The sequence below is a fragment of the Haliotis asinina genome, chromosome 3, assembly GCF_037392515.1.
Source record: "Haliotis asinina isolate JCU_RB_2024 chromosome 3, JCU_Hal_asi_v2, whole genome shotgun sequence".
Taxonomy (NCBI): Eukaryota; Metazoa; Mollusca; class Gastropoda; order Lepetellida; family Haliotidae; genus Haliotis; species Haliotis asinina.
In genome coordinates this window covers 33,788,425-33,812,026 of record NC_090282.1, presented here as the reverse complement: position 1 = coordinate 33,812,026, position 23,602 = coordinate 33,788,425, and the positions used below count along the sequence as shown (strand labels likewise).

Sequence of the window (23,602 nt, the reverse complement as noted above, 5' to 3'; positions counted from 1 at the left end):
CATTTGAGTCAGATCCTTTAAAAGAACAAATGTTTTCTACAAAACAATGCAGACACATGTTCCAAATAATGACCCAATTGGTATCGGAAATTTGTACAAGAGGCAGTAAGGAAATAACCTCAGGACTGGACAACAGTGGTGCAGAAATTGTATGCATGGACTTTGAGAATGTATACACACAGGCACATAATATACCGTTGCACACGCACTTTGCAACACAACGGATACCTTGACCTCTTCACGAATTCGCATCGATCATCAACCATATATTGTCCCAGAAATTGATTTCATATGACATACAAAATCAACTACAGTTGGAAAACAGCATCAGACAGAGCATCAAACGGCCTATCCCTTACTGTGATATGCCTCCAGGTAGTCACTGGAACAATCGTCTGATATTTCCAATTCAAATTCTATAACACTGACCAGCATTGCTGGAATAAAACACACACGCTTATTCAAGTCACACCATCCGCCCAAACAGTTGGTGTAGACCATATATAAACCTTTAACAAGTGATGACTTTTCTATTTGTTCAGCATGCTCATGATGTCATTCACTGGGGCGATTGTTCAGGACTGGACTACCTGCGGAGCTAAACTGTTTCATTTTTCAAACTTAAACCCATTTTCATGTGATCTACCGGCGCATATTAGTTTTTGGATTAATAGTTGTGGTTATTCCGACTGTGGATATGTAAAACCCTTACCACATTATTGTCACCGTCGTCGTTGTTGTTTTCCTTTCTTTAAGTATTATAATCAGTATTTTACCTACACATGATCTCTGAGTGCGAGCACTCAGCTCGGGTAATTAAACGGGTAATTCGGAGAATATATGTACATTCGTCTCCATGAAGCAGTCAGGTCATTGGTCTCGGAAGCTGAAATATAATACGGCACAATAAAGGCACGTAATTGTGCCTGCGTGCGATATGAATGTATTCATGTGATATGTATGAATATGGCACTGTGACTTTCACGATAATCTAGATTCTGAAACAAAGGCCTAGAGAAATGGTAAGATCTGGCGCAGTTTTACTCAGAAACTTAAATATCGGTTATATACTTTTTGTCATGTCTGGTAGCATCCGTATTTCGTCTGGTAGAATTGACTCAAGTGAAAATATAACTAACAGGTTTGGGAAACGCCAAAATGTGTCGATGTAGCCAGATATTTCCACGTATTGATAGGCACAGTTTGAAGACTAGGTAGCCATTATCAGACTACAGCACAGGTTCATACGGTTCGTTTTTTATACGTGATAGAGCCACTACAACGCCACATCAGTTTTGCATAGTATCTCAGCCCAAACCAGTTCGATCATATTCTGACTGACCGGCATCTTTGGCTGCAACGCCAGTGGTGATGGCCGCCAATGCGATGGTGACTTGTGTGATTCAGTGACGAGTCAGGTTTTCTCCATACAGAGGCGTCATATTGAGACGGCGCGTGGAACACTATGATATACCTGGATGCTTAATGATGTGGGCTCAAATCTCCTACACCGAAAGCACTAACCTGCTCTGTTCGAACCGCGTCCAGGGCAATTAAATGACACAACTTTACATAGAGGACTAACTTCGACCACATGACAACGCTATGAGCATATCGTGCAATCAGTATATATCATATACATGAAACCATCCAAACAACCACCATAATCGCCAACAACAGTGGCCGACATGTTGCGAAAATATCGTTGACGACAAAAAAAATGTTTCTGTTTTATATATATCATATATGAGTACACACGGGAAAAATGCCACTGAAGGGATCACTGTTCAGTCATATGTTTTGGAGGGGGTATATACAACATCATATTTGTCCGGGCTTGGAATTGCACATCCACCTTTCTTACCGCTAAGGTGTCCGGCCTTGAGTTGCATCTGAAATCCTTTATGTGTGCTCAAGATGCCATCAAAGTAAAACCTTACTGTGATGATGTTGTGTTGTGATGAGGTCACATCTCCACCAACATTAATTTGAACGTTCTACATGAAATATGAGACAAAAGAAATTGTTCAAGTTTCATGACAGCACTAGCTTAAAAAATAATATACATTTACCTCGTAAGTTACGTCATAACGGCTTGACGTGTAGAAGCTGTCCATCTCTGATCAAACGTATCATTACCATTTATAGTTGTTGAATATAACACTACGCATATGGATAAAGCAAGCTTGATACATGAGTGGGAGGATGTCTGTTGAGCGGGGTACCTTGGCTTTCTTTGCTACAACACCTCCTCCTATCACTAAATCTGTTGACTGGACGTCTATTGGATGCTATTCCAATTGGCCTCACGACCAAAGCATGGCAGTTTATTGATGCGTCGTGTATTCATTAGGGTATAACGATGTCAAATACCTGATATCAAACTTCAATGTTTGGTGGGCGATTCGTTCGCATTGACGTACCTCGAAGAAGGTATGACAACACCCTGAATTGCATGTGCGTTGGTAGGCGGTCCAGTTGGGGGCATTGCGTTGGTGATCGATGCTTCTTGACCAATGCTGTTGACCAGCAGTGCCTGGGGTACAGTATAATGCACTGGGATGTTGGTGGCAGTGGTGTTTATAAAAGATGATGATATACCAGCCTTGGATAATGCTCGATCATTCATTGTAAGATTCACGTATCCAGTCAGCTGACGCGCAATGCTTGAACTCACGGGTATTAATCATTATATTGCTCCGTACATCAACCTACTCTGCTCAAATCTTGATAACCTATTTGTCATTGCTGTGTTTCCTCCAATAGGAACATACTGTTAAAAGATTGTTTTTGCCTAACTCATCCAACACTAACACCATATGTGTCCATTGGCTATAGATATCCACACACGCATCCATATGTTTCCATACTTTTTCATTCATGTACTGGTCCTTGGCTAGATCTCAGTACAAGTTAGTACAGGTTGATGAAGAGGACCGTGGAGTTGTACCTTAAATGTATGACACCACTTGATGCATAACTGAAGTTCGAGGAATACGCCACCTGGAACCCACGATCAACACCAGATGAATCTGACTTAAATTCCAGGAACAGAACTGGGCCAGAACTGCTTTTGACAAGTTTACTATTTCCACACCAGCGACCATGTGAGTGGGCATTCGAGTCTGACCCTTTAAAACAATGAATATATAAGAAAATATATATTGTTTCCTTCAAACAAATGCAGGAAGAATGTCTTCACGTCATTCGGTGCAATAGAGTTATTTAGATGAGAAACCTGGACAATACTCTTGTAATGAATAAGTGCACCCGCCTTTCCACACCTTGTGCAAAAAGAAGAATATTTAATATAGTAGAAAAATGTACGAATTAAACGATTCATTTCGACCTTTTGCTGTCTGTTGCCAAGTGGGGGTATAGAAGCTCCATAGAAAACATCAACTTGAATACTTTGTTTCAAGATTGTAACTGAATATTTGTCAGACTATTGAAAATATTAACAAACTCCCAATGAAGGTCGTTTCCTTACCATCAAACGCTTCCATGTAGTCCTTTGTGCAGCCATACGAATTTTCGAGTCCTGACTTCATAACATGGATCGTAACAGTGTTGTCCTCAGCCGCTGTAATCCTCCAGCTTACCTCTGCTTTACTGGAATGTAGAATATATACATATTCATGTTGTGCTGTCTGCCAAAACAATGAACATTAACAAAGGATACAGTTTTTCCATACTCTACCCTCGACGTTATGATATTTAAGAACTTGTATTAGTCTTTTGAGAAGTGTGTAGTATTTTAGAATGAAATGTCACATGTGGTAATACCTTCCTCGTTACACATTTTGGCATTCGTCAAGGAATGTCTAGTTTATGAGACTTCAAAGGAGACTGGCCATGCACCGATTTTCTTCAGTCGTGTTGTGGCATGGTATTAGCAATTTGATTCGTCAAAAACATGTAATCTATGAAAACTCACCTCGGGTCATCAAATGGGTAATTTGGGGAATATACGTCATCGTTGAAGAAGGAGGCTGAAAGCGCCATTGTCCTAGAAACTGAAAACGATGTAATCGTAAGTGTGTGACTTTGATGTAACACGAACATGCTGAGTGACTGAGTATGTTAGCTTTAATACCAGACTGAAATGTATTTTTATTAGATTGTATAACACGATGCTCAGCTTGATGTGGGAGCTCAAGAGAGGCCAGAAAATCTTGACTCATGTACACACTGGCAAATAAGGATAAGTTGGACGGGAGCAGAGTAGGTGATGAACGACATTGAAAAGATCGACGCTAGTGCATGTCCAGTGTAGTGCAGTGCAGGACGATGAAACTGATTCCGCGTATAGCTGCCACGCCTTACTCATACGACTTTCACGTGGTCGGTGCAGCACTTGATAACTGACAACCTGGGGCAGCCTGGCAAACGTCATACATACTAATACGGGTCAATTGTCAGGTCAATTGTCAGGTCGTTGAGCAACTTATCCGTGTTTTTACAAAGGGAGTTATTCCTTCATCAAAATATGCATCAAAACGAGAATAAAAACATGTTGTTCGTACCGCGTGTAATTTGATAAAAGTTATATACAACTGAAATCTCGAATACATTTTAAGTGTGAACTTAATCAAAAATCTAACACGAGACAAGATGAATCCGCTTAAGTGATAGTAAGGCATTTTGTTGAAGGGTATGCGTCTTGAGAACATGCTTCAAAAAGATAATATGATAAGGAAAAACATATTTTTGCACGTTTTTTCCAATGAGTACATGTGCATGCATAGGAGAACAGAGCTAACTATAACTGTCAAGCTAGATCAGGTATATCTCTGTGCACTTTTCGCACCTCTAAACTGTCCCGCCTTGAGATACATTTGAAATCCTTTGCATCTGGTTACTGCGTCCGAGTGAAACCTTACAGTGATGATGAGACCGGAACTGACGTAGTCAGCGTCGTCATCCCCACAGAACCTCCCTGAACTTGAATCCCTTGACATCATGCCTTTACACAAAACGTGTAAATCAGATATTTACTAGACCACTCATACAAATCAAACCACTTTACATATTTCAGCGGTGAATAAACATAAAGCTTCGCATACTGGCGGATGGTCGATCCCAATCATGCGTCATGCACGTAACGATGGTGAGCTTATATGACTACAGAGTAAACTATCAAAGGGCCCAAACCGCGGATCTGGGTTCAGCTTGAACGATGATACGAATGAACTGTCGTGTAATTTGCTACCCCAAATACTATTGCACATGAGTGAGTGAGAGTGTGAGCGAGTGCGTTAAACTTTAAAGTCACATCGTCAGTATTTCAGCCATACTATAGCACATGAGATTGATACCTTAACTTACCTAGTACAGGTATAAGGAAAGGTACAGCAACGTGACCAGTGACTCAATGAGTGTGCTACGTTCTTTTAAAATTACTCTATTAATGACATTGTGGAGGACACTAGAAATAGGCTTCACATCACCAGGATTTATGTGTTCCTCAAACTTGACTTCCGGTGAATATGTAAAAACAAAACAGATTCAAATACTCCATTGATACATAAATGTCAATATTACGACGTTACTTTTGCTCTTCAGTATATATGTATATGTACGTGTATGTGAACATAGAACAAAAGAAAGGAAAATGTGTTCTTCGTTTTATCCATATCTTGCACCTACATTTTATACCAACGCAGAAAAGAACATATGATAAAGAGAAATGTATCATGTGATAAATTATTTCCAATCCGACTGGAGTACAAACACATAGTAAACGTTATATTTACACATTCAGATCCATGTTACCTGAGGGATTTGTTACATATGGAGTACAGACAAGCAAACACGATCAGTGAATATTTACATCATGCATTTCTGTACAGCATTCAAGTACATTAACATATCAAACAACTATATATATAAATATATTAATATTACTACATCAACTATGGTAAGTATGTTAAATTCGTAAACAAACATCTAATTTCCTGTCATGAAAAAAAGTGAAAAATATGGAAGATAACTAAAATATCAATACATAATATCATAGCATGTCGTTTCCTGTTACTGACTATCTCTTAAAGATGCTTCATCAAAAAATCAAAAGTATCCTTCGGTAAAGCACACTTTTCTGAATTACGAAATACTGGGCTGACGTCACAAACTCGGTCCCCTTCCCGTATAATCTAAGGTGTTGTTTGTAGCATCGTTCTTGATTCAATCACTCTTCTTTGTGGGTAACAGAATACTGTATTTACCTACACATGGTATAAACCAAACTTAACTGAACGTTATTCACTCAGCCGGCAGACTGTACATTGTACAAAGCGAACACAAGTGTATAGGTCCATTCAATGATAGGTCTGCCAGTGCCACTGGCCATGGCACCTCTGCCCATCAGCCATCTGAGTGGAGGTCTATTGTGCTACTTTAAATGGCGTAATGACCTCACTGTCCGGTTGTATTCATGACAAAATGATGATATCATGGGACACAAGGGACTTCAATATTTGTTTGGCAGTGCTTCCGCATTGGTGTATCCTGAGGAAGGCATGGTAGCACCCTGAGCTGCAGCTGTGTAGGTAGGAGGTGCAGTAAAAGATGTTGGGGGCATCGCGGTGGTGATCTGTGCTTGGCCAAACTGGTTGATCACAGGAACCTGGCCTACAGTATATTGCACTGGGATGTTGGTGGCAGTAGTACGTTGGCCGTGTTTGTAGATGATTATGCCGATTATGCTTATTATGAGAATCAAAAGAAACACGCCACCAAGCGTACCTCCAACAATGGCTCCAACATCAGATTCCAAATCTATAAAATATGATGATACACAAACATTACATAAGACTCAGTACTTAAGGCCTTGGGAGGTTCATGTACCCTGTTATCACTGGAAAAAAATGTACACCCTATCCATGGATTAAGGTTTGCTTTGATACTTATACCATTTGTGTACAGTAGATTTGTCTCCCTTCTTCACAAATTTAAAGTCAGATTGAATCTGACAAACATATATAACACATTAATTAGATTGCCAACCCTTATTTGCGTCTGACGAGTATGTCGTTATATACCTCGCCCGAAAAACGACGAATATTTGGCAAAACTCAAGGAAGATGACGACATTTGTCAGACAGCCACCGGGCTGTAGACCTAACCGCTGCAACAATATTCAAGCAACAGTCGTATTCGGGATCTCCAACACATGATGTTTATGTCACTTGCCTTCTCCACTTACCCAACCACCATGTTTATACACTGATTCATTTTTGTTGTGATGACCTATTCTAAAGCCCTTCCAACCCGATGGCAACGAACATAGGGCTATAAAATGTATGATCAACTTGCCCGACACTTACCAGGTGAATGATAACTATATTCGTTGGTATACTGTATCTTGAACCCACGATCAACATCAGATGAATCTGACTTGAATTTCAGGAACATGACAGAACCAGAACTGCGTTTGATGGGTTCACTCTTTCCACACCAACGGCCAAGTGAAGGGGCATTTGAGTCCGGTCCTTTAAAACAACAAGTCATACATTTTCTACAAGTCATTGCTGAGGCATGTTCTATAATGTCCACTTGTATCCGATAGTTACACTAGAACCATAAAGATCATAACTCTTGGACTGGTACAGAAAGCTAATGCACAGAATGCTCATACACGCATGTGCACCATTTATTACAATGCAAGCACTTTGCAACACAGAGAATACAAAATGTATTCACCTCGACCATTCACTGTTTGTGAGATGCTTGTATATTACGTAAATAAAATAGTTGTAGCCGAAATTGCTGTCAAGTGATTTAAAATATAATGCCCATTTCATACCGTTAAATGCCTCCACGTAGTCACTGGTACAACCGAAAGATGCTTCGAGTCTTGATTCGATAACATTGACTTTGACAATGTAGTCCTCATCCGCGGTGATCTTCCAGCCGACCTCAGCGTTACTGGAACATAGAACACAGGCGTATTGTGCTCATACGATCTGCTAAAACAGTCAACATACGTTACGGTACCTTTCACCAGTGATTATGTTTCTGCTTGTTCTACTTGCGACGTCATGATATTTCGAAGAAAAACTATTTCACCTCGTAAAGTTTGACACTCGTGATAAATCGGATAAGAATTTATCTTCAGCGATCCATGTTTGTCGTAAGAGTAAAATGACGGTATCGGGAGGTCAGGATTGCATGGCATTGTTTCCCAGCAGATGCTCATGGTGTCAGTCACTAGGATGTTTAGTGCAGTCTCTGCCATTACCATCATATTGTTTATAGTATTGTCCAGTCTGATAAATCGGAGCATGTTCTTCTTATTCTTTTCACTATTAAGCATTTTCTTTTCATATAATATCATATGACATCTACACCTTCAGACACAACAAAATTTTGCGATGACCTTGCCAATATCTAGTCAAAAAGCAGGCTGACCAGTATTGATTACCTTCCACTTATTTCAACATTTTATTGATTGTCGGCATAAGTAATCGGAATCAGACATTGTGTGTATAATTCAAATACTCACCTCGGGTAATTAAATGGGTAATTCGGGGAATATATGTACTGGTTACTGTAGGAAGCTGAAAACTCCTCTGTCGCAGAAACTGAAATATAATATAACAAAATATACTACTCAAAAAAGAAACGCATGGCAAAAAATTGTTATCAGTTTCTACACTTAAGGTTCAGTAATACAGGGCAGTCATGAGGAAAATCTGAATGAACATTAACGGTCAAATGCTGCACGAAACTGTACGTCACAAATGACAAGTGTTCCAAGGTCAAGGTCGCAGAGCAGTCAGCATCTTGTGTGGCCACCATTAATATCAACCGTTGCCTCGCATCCGTGTCCCATAGACTGGACCAGATTCTGGATGAAGTGCCCAGGAATTAGTTGGTACTACTCTTCCCTCCAGGCCACATACAGAGCAGGTAAAGTCTGCGTCTGGGGGTCACGCTGTCGCACACGACGATCCAATTCGTCACACAAATGCTCAATAGGGTTAAGATCCGGTGATCGTGAGGGCCAAGCAAGAACCAGAACGTTGATCTGGGCAAAGGAATCCCTGGTTATTCTTGCTGTATGCGAACGAGCGTTATCATGCTGAAAAATTACGTTCTGGCGGCTTATGAAATGAAGGAAATGAGGCCTGATGATTTCAGCACGGTAACGTCGAGCTGCGAAATTGCCCTGGACTTGAATGAGATCTGTCCTGCCACTGTATGAGATGCCAGTCCAAACCATGATATTCTCAGCACCAAATCTGTCCACGTCCTGTACACAACCTACAGCGTAGCGTTCTTTACGACGTCGGGACGTCGTAGCATGTAACGTGCCTCATCACCTTTGCAATGACCACCTTGCAAAGATGCCCTGGAACGAATACCAGCCTCACGTAAGCGGATCCTCACAGTCTGATCAGAAATTGTTCTAAGGCCTGGCAGTACCGATGTTGTGGAGGATGCTGTGGTGAACCTGTTGCCGCAAATGTCGACGCCGAATAAACCTGTCCTGAGCGGGAGTGGCCATACGGGGTCGACCTGACCTCACCTGACCTCACATGTTGACCCTTGCTACCGGTAGCGATGCCATGATACTCTGTGACATGTTCAGTTGCCTTGCAATCGTTACGTTAACGCCAAATTTAAGATTGTGAACTGTCGCAAGAGCATTGAGCTCCCAACACCAAACACACACACACACACACACACACACACACACACACACACACACACACACTTTTACTGGAAATGATGCATGGAATGTGTGTGCAAAATGAAATGCATGAATTTCTTCCCGTTCATAATTTATTGCATTCATTGAGGAAAACAGATTTTGGTGTTTTTTGGCGAGTTGTCCAGGTGCCTTTTGGCGACAGCGACAGCGTTCACTGTTAACATGGACACCAATGATTCAAATTTGAAAAATTACATCGAAAAATACTACCTCTGTACTTTTTCTTTTGAGTACACACGGAAAATGTCAATATAAAGTTCACTTGCCATGTGTATTGCACATTTCTTACCGCTAAAGCGTCCCGCTTTGAGCTGCATTTGATATCCTTTGTTTCTGGTTGATGAATCTGAGTGAAACCTTACGGTGATTATGTGACCGGAACTGATGTAGTTAGCGTCGTCATCCCCACATAACCTTCCGGCACTTGATGAACTGCTTTGTGTTCCTAAACACAAAACAAACGCATTTACACAAAATCGAGTATTCATAAAACAAATGTTATTATTATCATTGTTATGTATAATACAGTATTAAACTGTCATACATTGACACAGCTGTTAAGCGTATTTTCAGTGATACCGCCACTGTTTGCAAACTGTCAAATAAAAAGCTCTAATTACATGTTGTAGACTTTTGCAATCTTTAAACTCGTGATTGTTAATAATCCAATGTAAACGAGAACTTGGTGAATATCAATTGGAACACGGGCTAAATAAAAAGCAGGATCTTTCAAAGGAATGAATTGTGTCGAATTTGATGTCGATCCCCTCCCTCGCGCTTCTTTGTCACTTTATGCTTACATGGCACATATAAAGTTGGAGTGCTGCTATTTTCCTATGTCAAAATTGTCAGATGGTTTCAAGAAAAATTACCATCGTATATTTCAAGGAAATCGTATGTACACTGGGATGTTGATTCAATCCCCATGTTCCTCACTTTTGCTTCAATGTTCGTGTTTCCTGGAGCATGTACGGTCCAACTGCATTCTTGATGACTGAAATGACAATCATCACACACTGGGTTATGCTATTACAGGACTGAACACTTTCAGGTGAAAGAATTTAGGAAGTGCATACTATGAAATGCTACGAAATTACAACAAAACAAACATTTCACTTATGCCTGTATTCAATTTGTATATAGGTGTAAACGTTGACAAGCACTACATCCGTGAATACAGAAGATCAATATTTATGGGTTTTTTAAATATTTCTAAGTTTCGTAATCTCTAATTTCAGAACTCATCTGTTTGTCAGATCGACAGTAATTTCAGCATCACGTGATATTTCTTAGATCGTGCATAAAAATCCAGAATATAGAAAACAATCCGACAATTTGTATGGTATGAAGGATACTTTCAGTTATCATTCCAGTGATGTAACGGCAGTAAATCGATAATGAATCGAGTCTAAACGACAGAATCATGTGATTAAAACCATGTGAGTGCATTGGCTACAGTGACGATAAGTTCCTTCCAGGTTGTTCTCGGGTATACACTCATTATTATCTGTTGCGTGCCAACCATCACTACTTGCAACTATATTTTCTTACTTTGGGTAAGGTCCTGGGTAGTTAGGCGATGTTATGGTTGTGTAGTCAGTCGTTGTGATATTCACAGTTCCTCCACAATGGTATGGTTCTGAAAAGAAGTTATTATTTCCGCAATATATTAGCGTGTCATTTTGTCACAGAGAGCTAGACGCAGGAGGTAGAGGGTTTCTGAATCCATTCGTGGTGACAACCCAATAGTCTTTTTGGAATTTTGAACCTATGACCATCAGAGGTTTTGGAGGAAACTTTGTCAGCTCTTCAAAACGCTATTTTACTGTGATCCTTACTCGTAGCATATCTTACTTGGCGTATTCACAGACATTCTGTATATTTCGCACAGTTGAAAGGGAATACTTGTGAAGAAGGAAATACCATTCGTTTCAAAGTATGACAGCTTGAAGCCCCGTTTAACTGATGACATGTCTGTATGGAAGTGAATAGTCACAGCTGATCCAGTGCTCTGGAAGGTCGGTCGTGAAGGGCCACACCATGATAATAATGTGTCGTTAAAGATTGATGATCCTGGGAAGAATGAAAATAATTTCACAGCATAATCGAATGTAGGAAGGTACAATACTAGAGTATCACAGATATGAATACAACACTACCATGTAAAACTAAACCATTTCATTAAAGAAGACAATACAATGTGAAAAACGAGCTATTGATCGCCAACAACTAATAGTAGATCACATACTAGGGACCATGGGGACACACATGACATCTTTCAGCACCAGGACGTGTTTAAATTTAAAATACCGTGGCTCGGTCTATGAATGCTATTTTTTCTGGTAATTCTTCTCAAAGTGAACTTCGCGTGGTATTGGTTCCATTCTAATAAATCATTTGATTGGGATTGTGGTGTACACAGTAAAATATCATATGTCAAACAACATATTTGTTCTTGTTATTGACCACCACCAACCACAGAAGGTCCATCATACCAGGGATGGGCCAGTAGGTTTAATTTAGCCGAACGTAGAAATAACAAATATTCTACGTTGGATATTATGATGAGCATTAAAAATTCTTGGAATTAAAAGGACTTAAGTAATTCCGCTGGTTTGACCCCCTTTTAAGGTAGAACCATTATTTAATTAAAATCACTTACTAATTACGATGCACACTATTATCAAAATGTATCAATACATTTCCCTTGATAAATATAACTAAATGAAAATAAATTCTGTTAAGTAGATCCTTCAAACATTTTACATATTTAGTCCTTGTGGTGGACAGATATGCTTATGACAGTTTAATCGGAGACAAAATTGATATACAGCAACCCATGCCAGGATCGGATGGTCTCTCCCGCTGACCTTCTTGACAACTCAACGTAACGTAACGTTAAGTAACGCAGTAACGTAGATTTATGTCCAGGACGCCAATCACTGTTTTTATCCGACCAGGGCTCGATTATTTACGGATATATAGGTCACGTACCAGGATGAAAGACAACAGACATCGTCTGATCAGTTTTCACTCCTCGGGAATATAAGCAAATGTCCTTGATCCCCTTGTTTGTTGTAACCAAAATGCAATGGATCAATACATTGTTCTTGGTCGTTATCAGTTCATCACGAATGTAGAGACTACCTATAACTCACCGTCATAAGCCGTAACATGGTCATATCTGCAGTGTTCGTAATTGCTATAGCCAGAGTATATGTCCGAGTCGACAACTTCGATGCGCACCATCATATTTGGAGTAGAAGCCGTTATTGTCCACCGACAGTCTTCTTTGCTGTAAGAAATATTAATTTTAGTGGTAATCGCCATGTAAAAACTCTGTTGTTATCAGATATTCCATAATTTCATTTCAAATAGAATGGAAATTATGCCTAAATTGTCACTGAAAATGGGCAGTGAAGATCTACAAACGTTAACCGCTGATGTTGAAGACGATTTTTTTCTAATGTGATATACATACAGACATGTACGCACGTATAAACGAATAAACTCGAATACTTACTGTTCAGGGACGGAGATGAATACTAAATGAATACTTACCTTTGATAGCCTACAGGGTATCCAGGGGATTGTAGGAACTGTCGATGTGTAGTCGCATTAAGGAACAGAGCGCCACAGTTTACTGACTGAGGTGGTACCACTGCAACATTGACAGATACAGTCATATTATTTCTGAAGGCTACGCAGTGTGCAGAATACGACACGGTGTCTCAGCATTCGAATATTATGTGCATCTACTGCTGCAGCTCTTTCACATACCTTTCCGTATGCTGTGTGAAGCACGGATTCGGAAACCCCGACCACTTGTGTCACCGTTGGTTTTGAACACCATACTCATTATCATTCCGTTGGAGTAGTATGGACCCAATGGTGTTGTTGAAGAATCACCACAAAACTCTCCAATGTTTCTCTCTATCCCGCTCCCTCTCCGGCCTACATTCAAAAACACACCTATAGACGCCTCACAAATAAATACAGAACTTTCAGCTTCTTCATTTTGCTCATATATGAATTTTACTTTGAATTTTGCAATTTTTCAACTATTCACAAGGCATAAACGGGACGTCGGATCAAACGCAGCTTTGAACAGAGGTTCAGTTATTTAAAGGAGTGTCAGAGCAGTGAAGAGAAGGTCAAGTTCGTTATGCATTTTTTCGTTAATTGTATATCGAGATTCACTTTATTTTATGAGGGTTTGTTCATGACAAATCTCAACACACGGTCAGTCAGTTTGCATTTCACAACAGAGGAAGAGTTGGGATTACCTTGTCTATAATTGTCTATAATTTTTGCATGTACCAGGCATGTACCACATAGGTCTTGTTCCATGTTTTCGAACATTACTCACGCACCTTGATAAAGTGTAACCGAGTCATTTTCGCAGTGTGGGTAGGCGCCATCTAAATCCGAGTCGACAATGTCTAGTTTCAGGTTTTGTTGGTCTTGACGTGTTACATCGGCCAGTGTTATGAAGCATTCCAAGTTACTGAAACAATTCTAATTATTATCGATAGTGTATTGTCTGAACAATTTCAACTGTAAGAAATATTTCGCAACAGGGCATGTGTGTAACAGATTTTCAGTAAGAAACAGTGTGCATGGTCATGGACATAAACGTGACCATTCCAGTTATCTTTAAAGCTGTAAACAAAATCGGATTTTATCGGTTTCTTCATGCAATTGCGAAGCAATTCACTGGAAGAAAATTGGGTATTGTAATTTTATTGAATATTCGATATTCACTGTTAACAAACTTATGCTGATAAGATTAGGAGATGATATTTTGGGATGATACGATTTAGTCCCATGCTTGCAATAAGTTCTCCTAGGCATATACAAATGTGCTCTTTAAATCGCTCTGTTGGATAAGCAGGTGAATCACATCATATAAACTTAGACGTCCATGTATAACTGAATTATACAATAAAACTCTGTTAATCGGGGCCCACCTTGTTCCTTTGTGACTTTCAAAAACTGTACTGCTTGCTTTGATTTGTTCGCCCCCATGTGTGTCAGCTTAGAGCGGCGGCACACGGATAGACATGAGTTTACAGTACTGTACATTTAACATACCTTTCATAAGAGTCGGGATATCCCGGTGACAGAATGGTCACGGGTGTAGAATACACGGGATACGTATTATTGCAGTCACCAACTGAAATGTCAAATTATTTTCATTAATCCCACATTCATTACACAAATGCACTGTTTGTGAACTTCTACAAACTTCAAAGATATAACCAGCAAGACACAGGTGTAACTAAATCCTACCTGCCAATCTGAACTCTACCAATACACAGTGAAAAGTAGTCAATGCGGTATTTAATTTTATATATTCTATATTATTTGTATAAATATTTTATGCGCAACATCACCCGTGGTAACACTCCTGTAGTTATTAATCTCTATTTACGTGTCCTCCTGGTTGTTTTACAGATTCCACAGGAAAGTATCAAGTATACAGAAATTATATTTACAAAAATAATGGCAAACGGTGAAAGGGAAACAATTAATTATCATAGGTGTGGTTCTGTCTCGTTCTGGGGTGTTGTCCTCTTTCACATCATCGAGAGGTTCTAAATATAGTGTCAGGAGGTTCAGAATAATATTGACATCACCTTTTTAGGTACTTAAAAGTTGTCTTACGTCTATACATTCCTTTTATATAAAGTTTATATTTACACCGTTTCACATATATGTTGCTACTATCCTAACTATGACGTGTCCTTATGTTCAGATCTATCATAATACTTAAGCCTTTGAAACTCATAGAAACAGAGCATTCTGATAATGTAATACGTGCACGGACTTACGTCCAAGAGGTACAAACAAATGTGTAGAGGTTTCTCTGGTTTGATGTAACCAGTGTCGAGACTGTCGTGTGTGATTCTGCCAATACCACACATTTATCTAGACAAATGGGATCTTGTCATCAACGTTCCATTTTATTAAGTAATGTCATCACACTAGTAATATAACTGCAAGCCGTGAAACAAATACCTTTTCGTGCAGTATATTGAAGCATGAAGCCTGACTCAGTTGTGCTAGTATCGGTGATAAACTGTACTACCAGCGAATTCTTCGAACTCTGATATCTGGGGATCTGGTTCGAACAGGATTTCCCTAGATATTGATGAGCTGGAACATAAATTATTTCTGACTCAGGCAACTTCATTATATCATGAAGGTCCCGGGGTAGAATTGGCCTTCAGCACTCCATGCTTGCCATAAAAGGCAACTATGCTTGTCGTAAGAGGCGACTGACGGTTCCAAATTGCGCAGATCGATGCTCATGTTGTTGATCACTGGACTGCCTAGTCCAGACTCGATTATTTACAGACCGTCGCTATACAGCAGAGTGTGGGGTAAAACTAAACTCTCTCACTCACTCAGTATTCAATCAAACATGTATTAACAGACACATATTTGCCATCAGCAACATTCAGTGCACCAGTGGTTCCATATTCCACAAGCATATGAAACATGTAGAGAAGGAAGGCATGCGTGTACTACTGCTTAGTGCCTAACAGTGTCAGTCACCAATCGTCAGTTTAGACATACATTATTTGTTAACAGCTGCATCTTTCGGAGACATCTTCGGACTTTTCGAGCAGGCCTTAAATCGTTTTGTTCCGTAACAGAGTAAATTATTTCTATGTATAAATATCAAGTTTTGTGCAAATTGAGTTATTGTAAGTGAAAAGTAATGCAGATACTTGAGGTGAAATATCCTACATTCAGCAGCCATGCACAACCTCGTGAATTTGTGAATGAGTTAATGACGCTTAAATAACCCAAAATGGTTTTCCCAGCTGAAGATAATCGTTTCTGGGAGACATAATTCAACTGAAGATATTACGAAAGCAAACAGGTCACAGTCAGGCATGTGTGAGTAGATTCTTTCAAAAGGTCCATGATGCCAGAGCCTAAGACTGACCCTAAGTCCCAGTGGCATTAACCAAGATGAAACGGTTTCACATGCTGCTGTATATAGCACTGTCATGTATGTGGGTGTACGATATAACAACCCTAAGTTTGCTTGAAGTTCGCTTTATATGCTTGTTTATGGTGGATAACGTAATGCCATGCGTCATGCCGACAAATGAATTCCCTCAATGATACCGACTTATGTGGTCGTCTTTGCTATCGTCAGTACAATAAGGTAGTAGGTACCTTCAGTTGTGTTTCCGTTAAAAACACGAAGGAAATCGTAGACACACATATTTATGTCCGTGGAAGCTCTCTCAATATCTGACCGTAGAATTTTCAGTCCAACTGTATCGGTTTCATTTTCCGCTGTAATGATCCACGTGCAGCGAAGGTTACTGAAAATACAATAACATGCCTTTTTGTTTAGTCTTCTGTATCACCATGAGCGTTATGATATTAGATAGCAACATAAACAAACACAAGGGACAGTATGTCACAGCTAAATACATTAGCTATTATTTACAATATGACGTGTATAAATAAAGTGTAAACAAATACAAACATATTGTTATAATATTTTGTGCAAAGCATAGGACGAAACGCGGGTCAGAATCTTGTTTAAGATGTAAGCATGTCCACTACAGTATGACTTCAGCAAAACAAGAAAACCGAAAGTAAATTTTAGACAACAGAGCGAAAGTGCATTTATGAGTGATACACATTACCGAGAGAATTTACGTGTGAACTTTAAAATAAAAACCTTAAGGTTTTCTGGTAACTCTGATAACCCGTAAAAAGTTGACATCACAGACGTTTATCCCTTACAAACGTAAGTTTATAGAATTCATGAACTCGTGATTTGAGACGTTAACAACTAAAGAAATGACAGCTTTCAATCACTGTAGTGACCTTACTTGAAGTAGGTGTATGGATACCCTGGGGAAGTAAGGTGTTGTGGTTGTGATGTTGCTGTCAACGTTCCGCCGCATTCTACAATGGTTTTTAAACATTAGGTAAACTGTGGATACAAGTTTCATGCTTTTCAGTACTTTGACTTTCAATAGGTATTCGTGTTGGCGAACAATAAACGCATATTTAAACGAATGCAATACAAACAAAAGACTATTGCTTTTTACACTGAATATCAAAGCGACAATTTCCCAAAGCTTTAAACCATATTTTATGCTTTACGCACGGCCCATATCCTTGATGAATTGTACCAAGCTGAAATATATTTAAGTGTCTGAACATTCTTCTATTTCGAGATGTGAGTATTTCTTTTGGAGCCACTCAGCAAATCTTCTAATTTTCAGGGCCTTGCAATTTTTCCCAACATCCTTATATTTTCCATCAGTGAAAGCGGAGTGTTTTTTAAACATTGTTCTGTACATTCTAGTAAACCGTATAACGTACTCTGTGACAAACACGTAGGGCATGACAGGTAAAAGAAAACAATCATTGCGTATTTATCAAGATCTGTTCGGTAAAATTCGCGAAAAAGATGGGTTCCATTTACCTTCGACGTCCACAACGATGATGCGAAACCCTGCTGCGTTCACAGCAGAATCGGAGATAAACTCTATGTACATGCTGTCTCTGCTGCTGAGGAAGCTGCTCGGGGTTGCGTCTTTGCCACAAAATTTGAACATGGATACATTGGATCTTTCTGGCCCTGGTGAGAAGAAAATACCCCACATAATTGCAAACATTTTGATGACAGATTTCGTCATGCACGTTTTGATGTTATTGAAATTACTCCGTGCGCTATGAAATATTGATTATTTAATGTAATTCAGTTTAACAATAGATAAAGACGAAGGATTGAACTATAAATAAACCACACACCCTGTATATGATGCACAAGATAATCCAAAACGCCTAATTCTCATCGTTATTCTTAGGGATTCTTGTCTGAACAATGCGTCTCATAACAAGTGACTTCACGTGAGAGATAGCTAGATAACGGACAATGACTATGGCTCATGCCCTGAACCTCTTGTGTCTTGGTATGTGGGGAACCTGGAAGATTGCGCCCATTGAATTGAGAATGGGATATCCCCTTTCCTTCTAGGAAATCATGTATATTATCCTTCCTTGGACATGAAGTTTTTGTTAAATGGCGACCTATTTCGAAAGTAAGTGTAAAGATGAATAAACTACAAATATTTAACGTTCAAAAAACAAAATTCGCAAACCCTACTTTATAAACAATAAACTACATTCTTAGTTATCGCAAAGCAATGCCTAGTTTCCAAAACTATTAAAACTGGGAGATAGAAAAATAATATCTTTGATCAAAAGACCAAAACGATTTTGTTAAGTGTCTGAGGAGAATAGCTCCATCATTTGTCCATCTTTACAAAACGAAAGACAGCAAGTGTGCAGAGATTTTGCTGCTTTCGGCCCGACATGTATAAAAATCATTTACTTTTGAATAGTCCACGATGAGGAACATATCCTAATATGTCCATATTTTGACTCGGCAAGAATTTGCTATACCTATCCAATATCTACATGTATAGATATTATGTTCTTGAAATATTTTGTACATTGTAGGTGGCAGGGGCCACAGTGTAAATAACGTCTCATTTCAGATAATAACTCGGCATGAAACCATGTACTCTCTTCACAATACTGAAGTTCTTAATGTTATTGCTGATTGTTCCATTGCCTTCTTCTAAACTGAATTTTAGCCACGGTCCTCTATAATAATATTAATATTTGCAAATAATATACGTACCATCGTAGAAAGACAGATTGTCGTATTTGCAATATGTGGAGGCTTCCAAGGAAAAGTATGCAATATGAATGCCAACGCGACGATCAGGTGTCGATGTGTGTATCTTCCATCCACAAGTCAAGTTTCTGAAATAAACAGTTATCATGGTAGGAATGTAGATTGGCTGAAGCTTATTCACCAAAATCGCAAACCATTTATAACGTAGCCGGATCCTGTATCTATAGCCAGATAAAGGGTGTGGCCTCGCCCCTCCACAATTCAGCACTCTACTTCCTGACCACATCACCAGTCTATATGTCTTTTCTCTGCACGTGGTGTTATGTACTTGATCTTACCCATGCTAGCATCAATTCTCACACTGCACTAATGAGAAACAAACAAGTGGTCTTGTTTGACATTCGATGCTTACGCGCCATAGGGTTTTGGATATCCTGGCGATGTTATGTTTACTGCATCCCCAGCAAGTGTGATTTCCTCGAAACATCTGTCTGAAAGAATAATCAATGACACATATATGCATGCAATTGAAATGTTGGTCTTTTAACATAAAATATTGTCAGAGCATACAGTTGGCTGTAACAAATTTTGGGTAGTGTATATATGTCGTTAGCTAGTTAGCTGTCGCATTGTTCAAATTTACTTCCTGGTTAGATGAAAATGGGAAAAAAATTTTGAAAGGTATTAATTTCAATCATATTCCCATGGGTGAAAATATTCAAATGATTAAACATTCTATCCCAAATCTAAGAGACGGTATGTCAATCGTTCAATCAGAAAAGTCTCTTTGTAGGTTCTTCATTTGAGACCTTAATTTTAATTACGTTCCAGTTCAACAAGGGCTAATCGGGCGCAATATCAATGACCCAACCTTCTCGGTCGCCTTCCAAGATTAAAGCTCAGACCAACAGAAACAATGCTATATTTAGCCTACAAGTGAATCGATGTCACCTGAGGTATCGAGTTATACTGCACGTATAGTCAGCATCACGTACCCTCAATCATGTATCAGCATCAGTGTAACTTTATAAACCCAGTGCCATGTAAAACGTATGTTAATTTTTTATCTTACTGTCTTAAAATACATCTAACCCAGAGTAATGTAACTTCTTGTAAAGCCCTTATCTGGGCACAGATCAGCCTCTTGATTAAAAGTAAATAGGAACACTGACGCGTTAAATCACTTTCTCGGTCAGATAAATGCCTAAATAGCATTTCCAAATAACTAATGTTGACCCGGTTGGACATGAAGTGTCCTTGTCATGCACTTATTTTCATCCTTCCAATTATTATGCTACCAGGAATCTCTAGTGTTCTGTACAAACTCTTTGAATGTATGGTTATGTCAACACCAATGATCAAGGTTGTAAATGTTAAAAGCAAAGGCAAGGACATGAGTGACGTTGTTTAGGTAACTAGTAATCAGAGAACCAAGATATAACTTGGGCTGCCAAATTGTTTCGCAATTATCGATTCCCATGCACGTCTTCATAACGAACCACCAGTGGGCAGGTTAGGACCACATTTGCACTGGCATGTCATCACTTCTTAATTCTTAAGCACACTGTTTTTGATATAGATTTTGATAGATTGTGTTGTTAAGACATGTCACCTGTGTGCCGATGTTATCAGGATTATCGAATACTTCGTCCAGAAATAACAATCTATTTCAGATAAACCCCAGTGTCACTTGGCGTCACTATCTACCTGTAGAAACCTAAACATTTTACCTGTACTTGCGGCATGCAACGACGACAGTGTACCGAGTAAGACGGCTATGGTTTTGTATATCCCCAACATTTGTTTGAATCCTCCTAAATACACATCCAACAAACTCGGGTGGCAGTGTAATGGCGAGCTGTTCTTATATGTGGTGATTATATTGAGGCCAGGTTGTGACGTCAAGGGTGTCTTATCAAACGGCTTGTATGCTTAGTGATAATGGGCGTTTCAGCGATACACACATATTTTGAAACGGGAACGTTGTTCTATCGATGATTTTGCATGTACTCACCAATCCGTGCTTGCCGCTTGTCGCAGATCCCAGTTGTGCAGATCGATGCTCACTGGATTGTCTGGTCCAGACTCGATTATTTACAGACCGATGCCATATAGTTGGAATATTGCTGAGTGTTGCGTAAAACTAAACTCACTAACTCACTTCTGTATACTTAGGTATTAGCTATTAGCTCCCAATAGCGATTATGGTGTTGCTTCATGGCTTTTTCTATCACTGAGTGAACAATCCGAGGTCACATTTAGTTCCGTCAACCTTGTAAACCGTTTGTTTTGCGATGCCCATGACTCACCCTTACATCAAGAAATTACTGCCCGCTCATCTTCTGTCATTTATGCAAGTGTAATCATATCATGAATGTAAATGTCGGGGTGGTTGGGTAGTCCAGTGGTTACAGCGTTCTTTTTCCGACATGGGTACAATGTGTTGAGCCCATTTCTGGTGTCCCCAGCTATAATATTGACGGGATATTGCAGACAGCGGCGTACATCCACACTATGAATACAACTGCACACTGAACGTGAATCTATGTGTTCGCCTTAAGTGTAAAGAAACAATACGTAACCCTAATACCCTGAACGACCAAGACACAATGTCAGATATGAAAGCAGATGGTGGTAGGAGTACAATGTATATAATACACGAATTGCTAACCTTCCTCACACATACAACTTACATTCAGTGTAAAGGCCATTTAAATAAGCACCTTGTGTTCTAACTATTAGAAAGCATCTGATTTGTTTCCAATCGATCACTGGACACTGATTCCAGAGATTATGCGCTTTTCGTTAATTCATTACGAATACGCAGCACGTTGTTCATGTTGATGTTGAATCAAGTTCTAAAAGCTTTCCAGAAGCTTACCTGTATATTGAATTGTGGATCTACACGATTTTGTATGGAGAAATCATGTTTATGGAATTCCTGGTTGTGCGTGCAAAACCACAACCGTGATTGCGACATTTTCGCCTCTCGGTGAGTGGATACCGTGGGTGGTAACCTCAACAAGGCGAGCACTCATTTCGCAAGAACAGGAATACCACACAGAGTCACTCCTAAACTTAATGACGCTGAACATCGGAATCCATGTAACAAGGTTACATCACAAGTCTGTATCTGTCTGTAAGAACGAGACTGGAGGAATCTACAACCCATTAACACTTGCTGAATTTTCCAAGCTGTATTTCTTGGATAATAAAAACATAATGTGCTCCTCCCTCGTCCCTTTTTTTTCTATCAACAAGTTTTAAAAATGTCTTACCACCGCGTCAGTTCTGAACAAAAATGTGCCGGAGAAACATTTTACTTTTTATGCAGCCTTTGTTGTTCACACATTCCATGTTCCAAACAAGCTATTACATCCAGAGCTTTTGACGCGCTAAAGCCTCTGGTTACATATGTGCATATGTAAAAGAACACACAATCCGGTTACCAGCTGGATAAATGTTACTGAAAGTCCGTATCTCTAAAACCTTTGAATTATTTTGGATGAAAGAGGTCTCAATTCAGTTGCCATGCTCACTGGAAAACCAGTTGATGGTTAGTTGGAAACGAGTAAACGTGGTTTGGAAAAACAGAGAAACTAGCAAATACTACTGATTCTGCCTGCTTCGGACAGGTTATAAGTAGGTTATCAAATAAAACAATGAAAGAAGAATTTCCCCTTTTATAACATAGTGACACTGTGACACTGCAAGGAAAGTGGGTTTTGGCGACAGTATAACCCTTATACGTGTGTAAGTTTCTGAACAGGTAGTTCAGATCGGCTCCATGGCAGCCGAGTGTCAGTATCTCAAACATGCACAATTATTTGTACTTGCAGTATACGGCGAAGTAGTTTATGCCATCATTGGGTGATTAAGCCGACAAGATAATGATTTAATTTTACGTCAAATCCTTCAATTACATCGGTTAATCAATAGTGTCCAGATGACTATTTTACGTAACGGTATTGAGGATTGTGCACTTTCTACCAGCAATTCGTGTACAGAGTTACGCCCCTTGCACTGCTTGCATACGTATATGTACATTGGACAAACGGAACGAAAATGCGTTCTGCAGTGATCATTCATATAGTGCACCTACATTTTCTACTCAAAGAGAAATGTGCATTCGACAAACCAGAAAAATCCCCCGATGTAGGTCTCCAGTGATCATGAATTTTAATTCCAGTCTGGTT

The 23,602-nt window shown here is 39.4% G+C and overlaps 1 protein-coding gene across 1 annotated transcript; it reads right to left on the bottom strand.

The window, feature by feature from the left end:
* Nucleotides 1-5,614: 5,614 nt before the first annotated feature.
* LOC137276760 (cubilin-like) lies at nucleotides 5,615-21,320 on the bottom strand. Its single transcript, XM_067808400.1, has 20 exons — nucleotides 21,137-21,320; nucleotides 19,819-19,897; nucleotides 19,410-19,534; nucleotides 18,186-18,341; nucleotides 17,584-17,659; nucleotides 16,913-17,064; nucleotides 15,740-15,877; nucleotides 14,813-14,894; nucleotides 14,092-14,225; nucleotides 13,499-13,672; nucleotides 13,280-13,379; nucleotides 12,877-13,013; nucleotides 11,642-11,791; nucleotides 11,270-11,357; nucleotides 10,591-10,712; nucleotides 10,008-10,163; nucleotides 8,507-8,585; nucleotides 7,808-7,929; nucleotides 7,329-7,493; nucleotides 5,615-6,780 (listed from the first exon to the last, which is right to left on the bottom strand). The coding sequence occupies exons 1-20, from the start codon at nucleotides 21,204-21,206 to the stop codon at nucleotides 6,473-6,475; spliced, it is 2,613 nt and encodes an 870-aa protein (XP_067664501.1). The 5' UTR covers nucleotides 21,207-21,320; the 3' UTR covers nucleotides 5,615-6,472.
* Nucleotides 21,321-23,602: the final 2,282 nt, after the last annotated feature.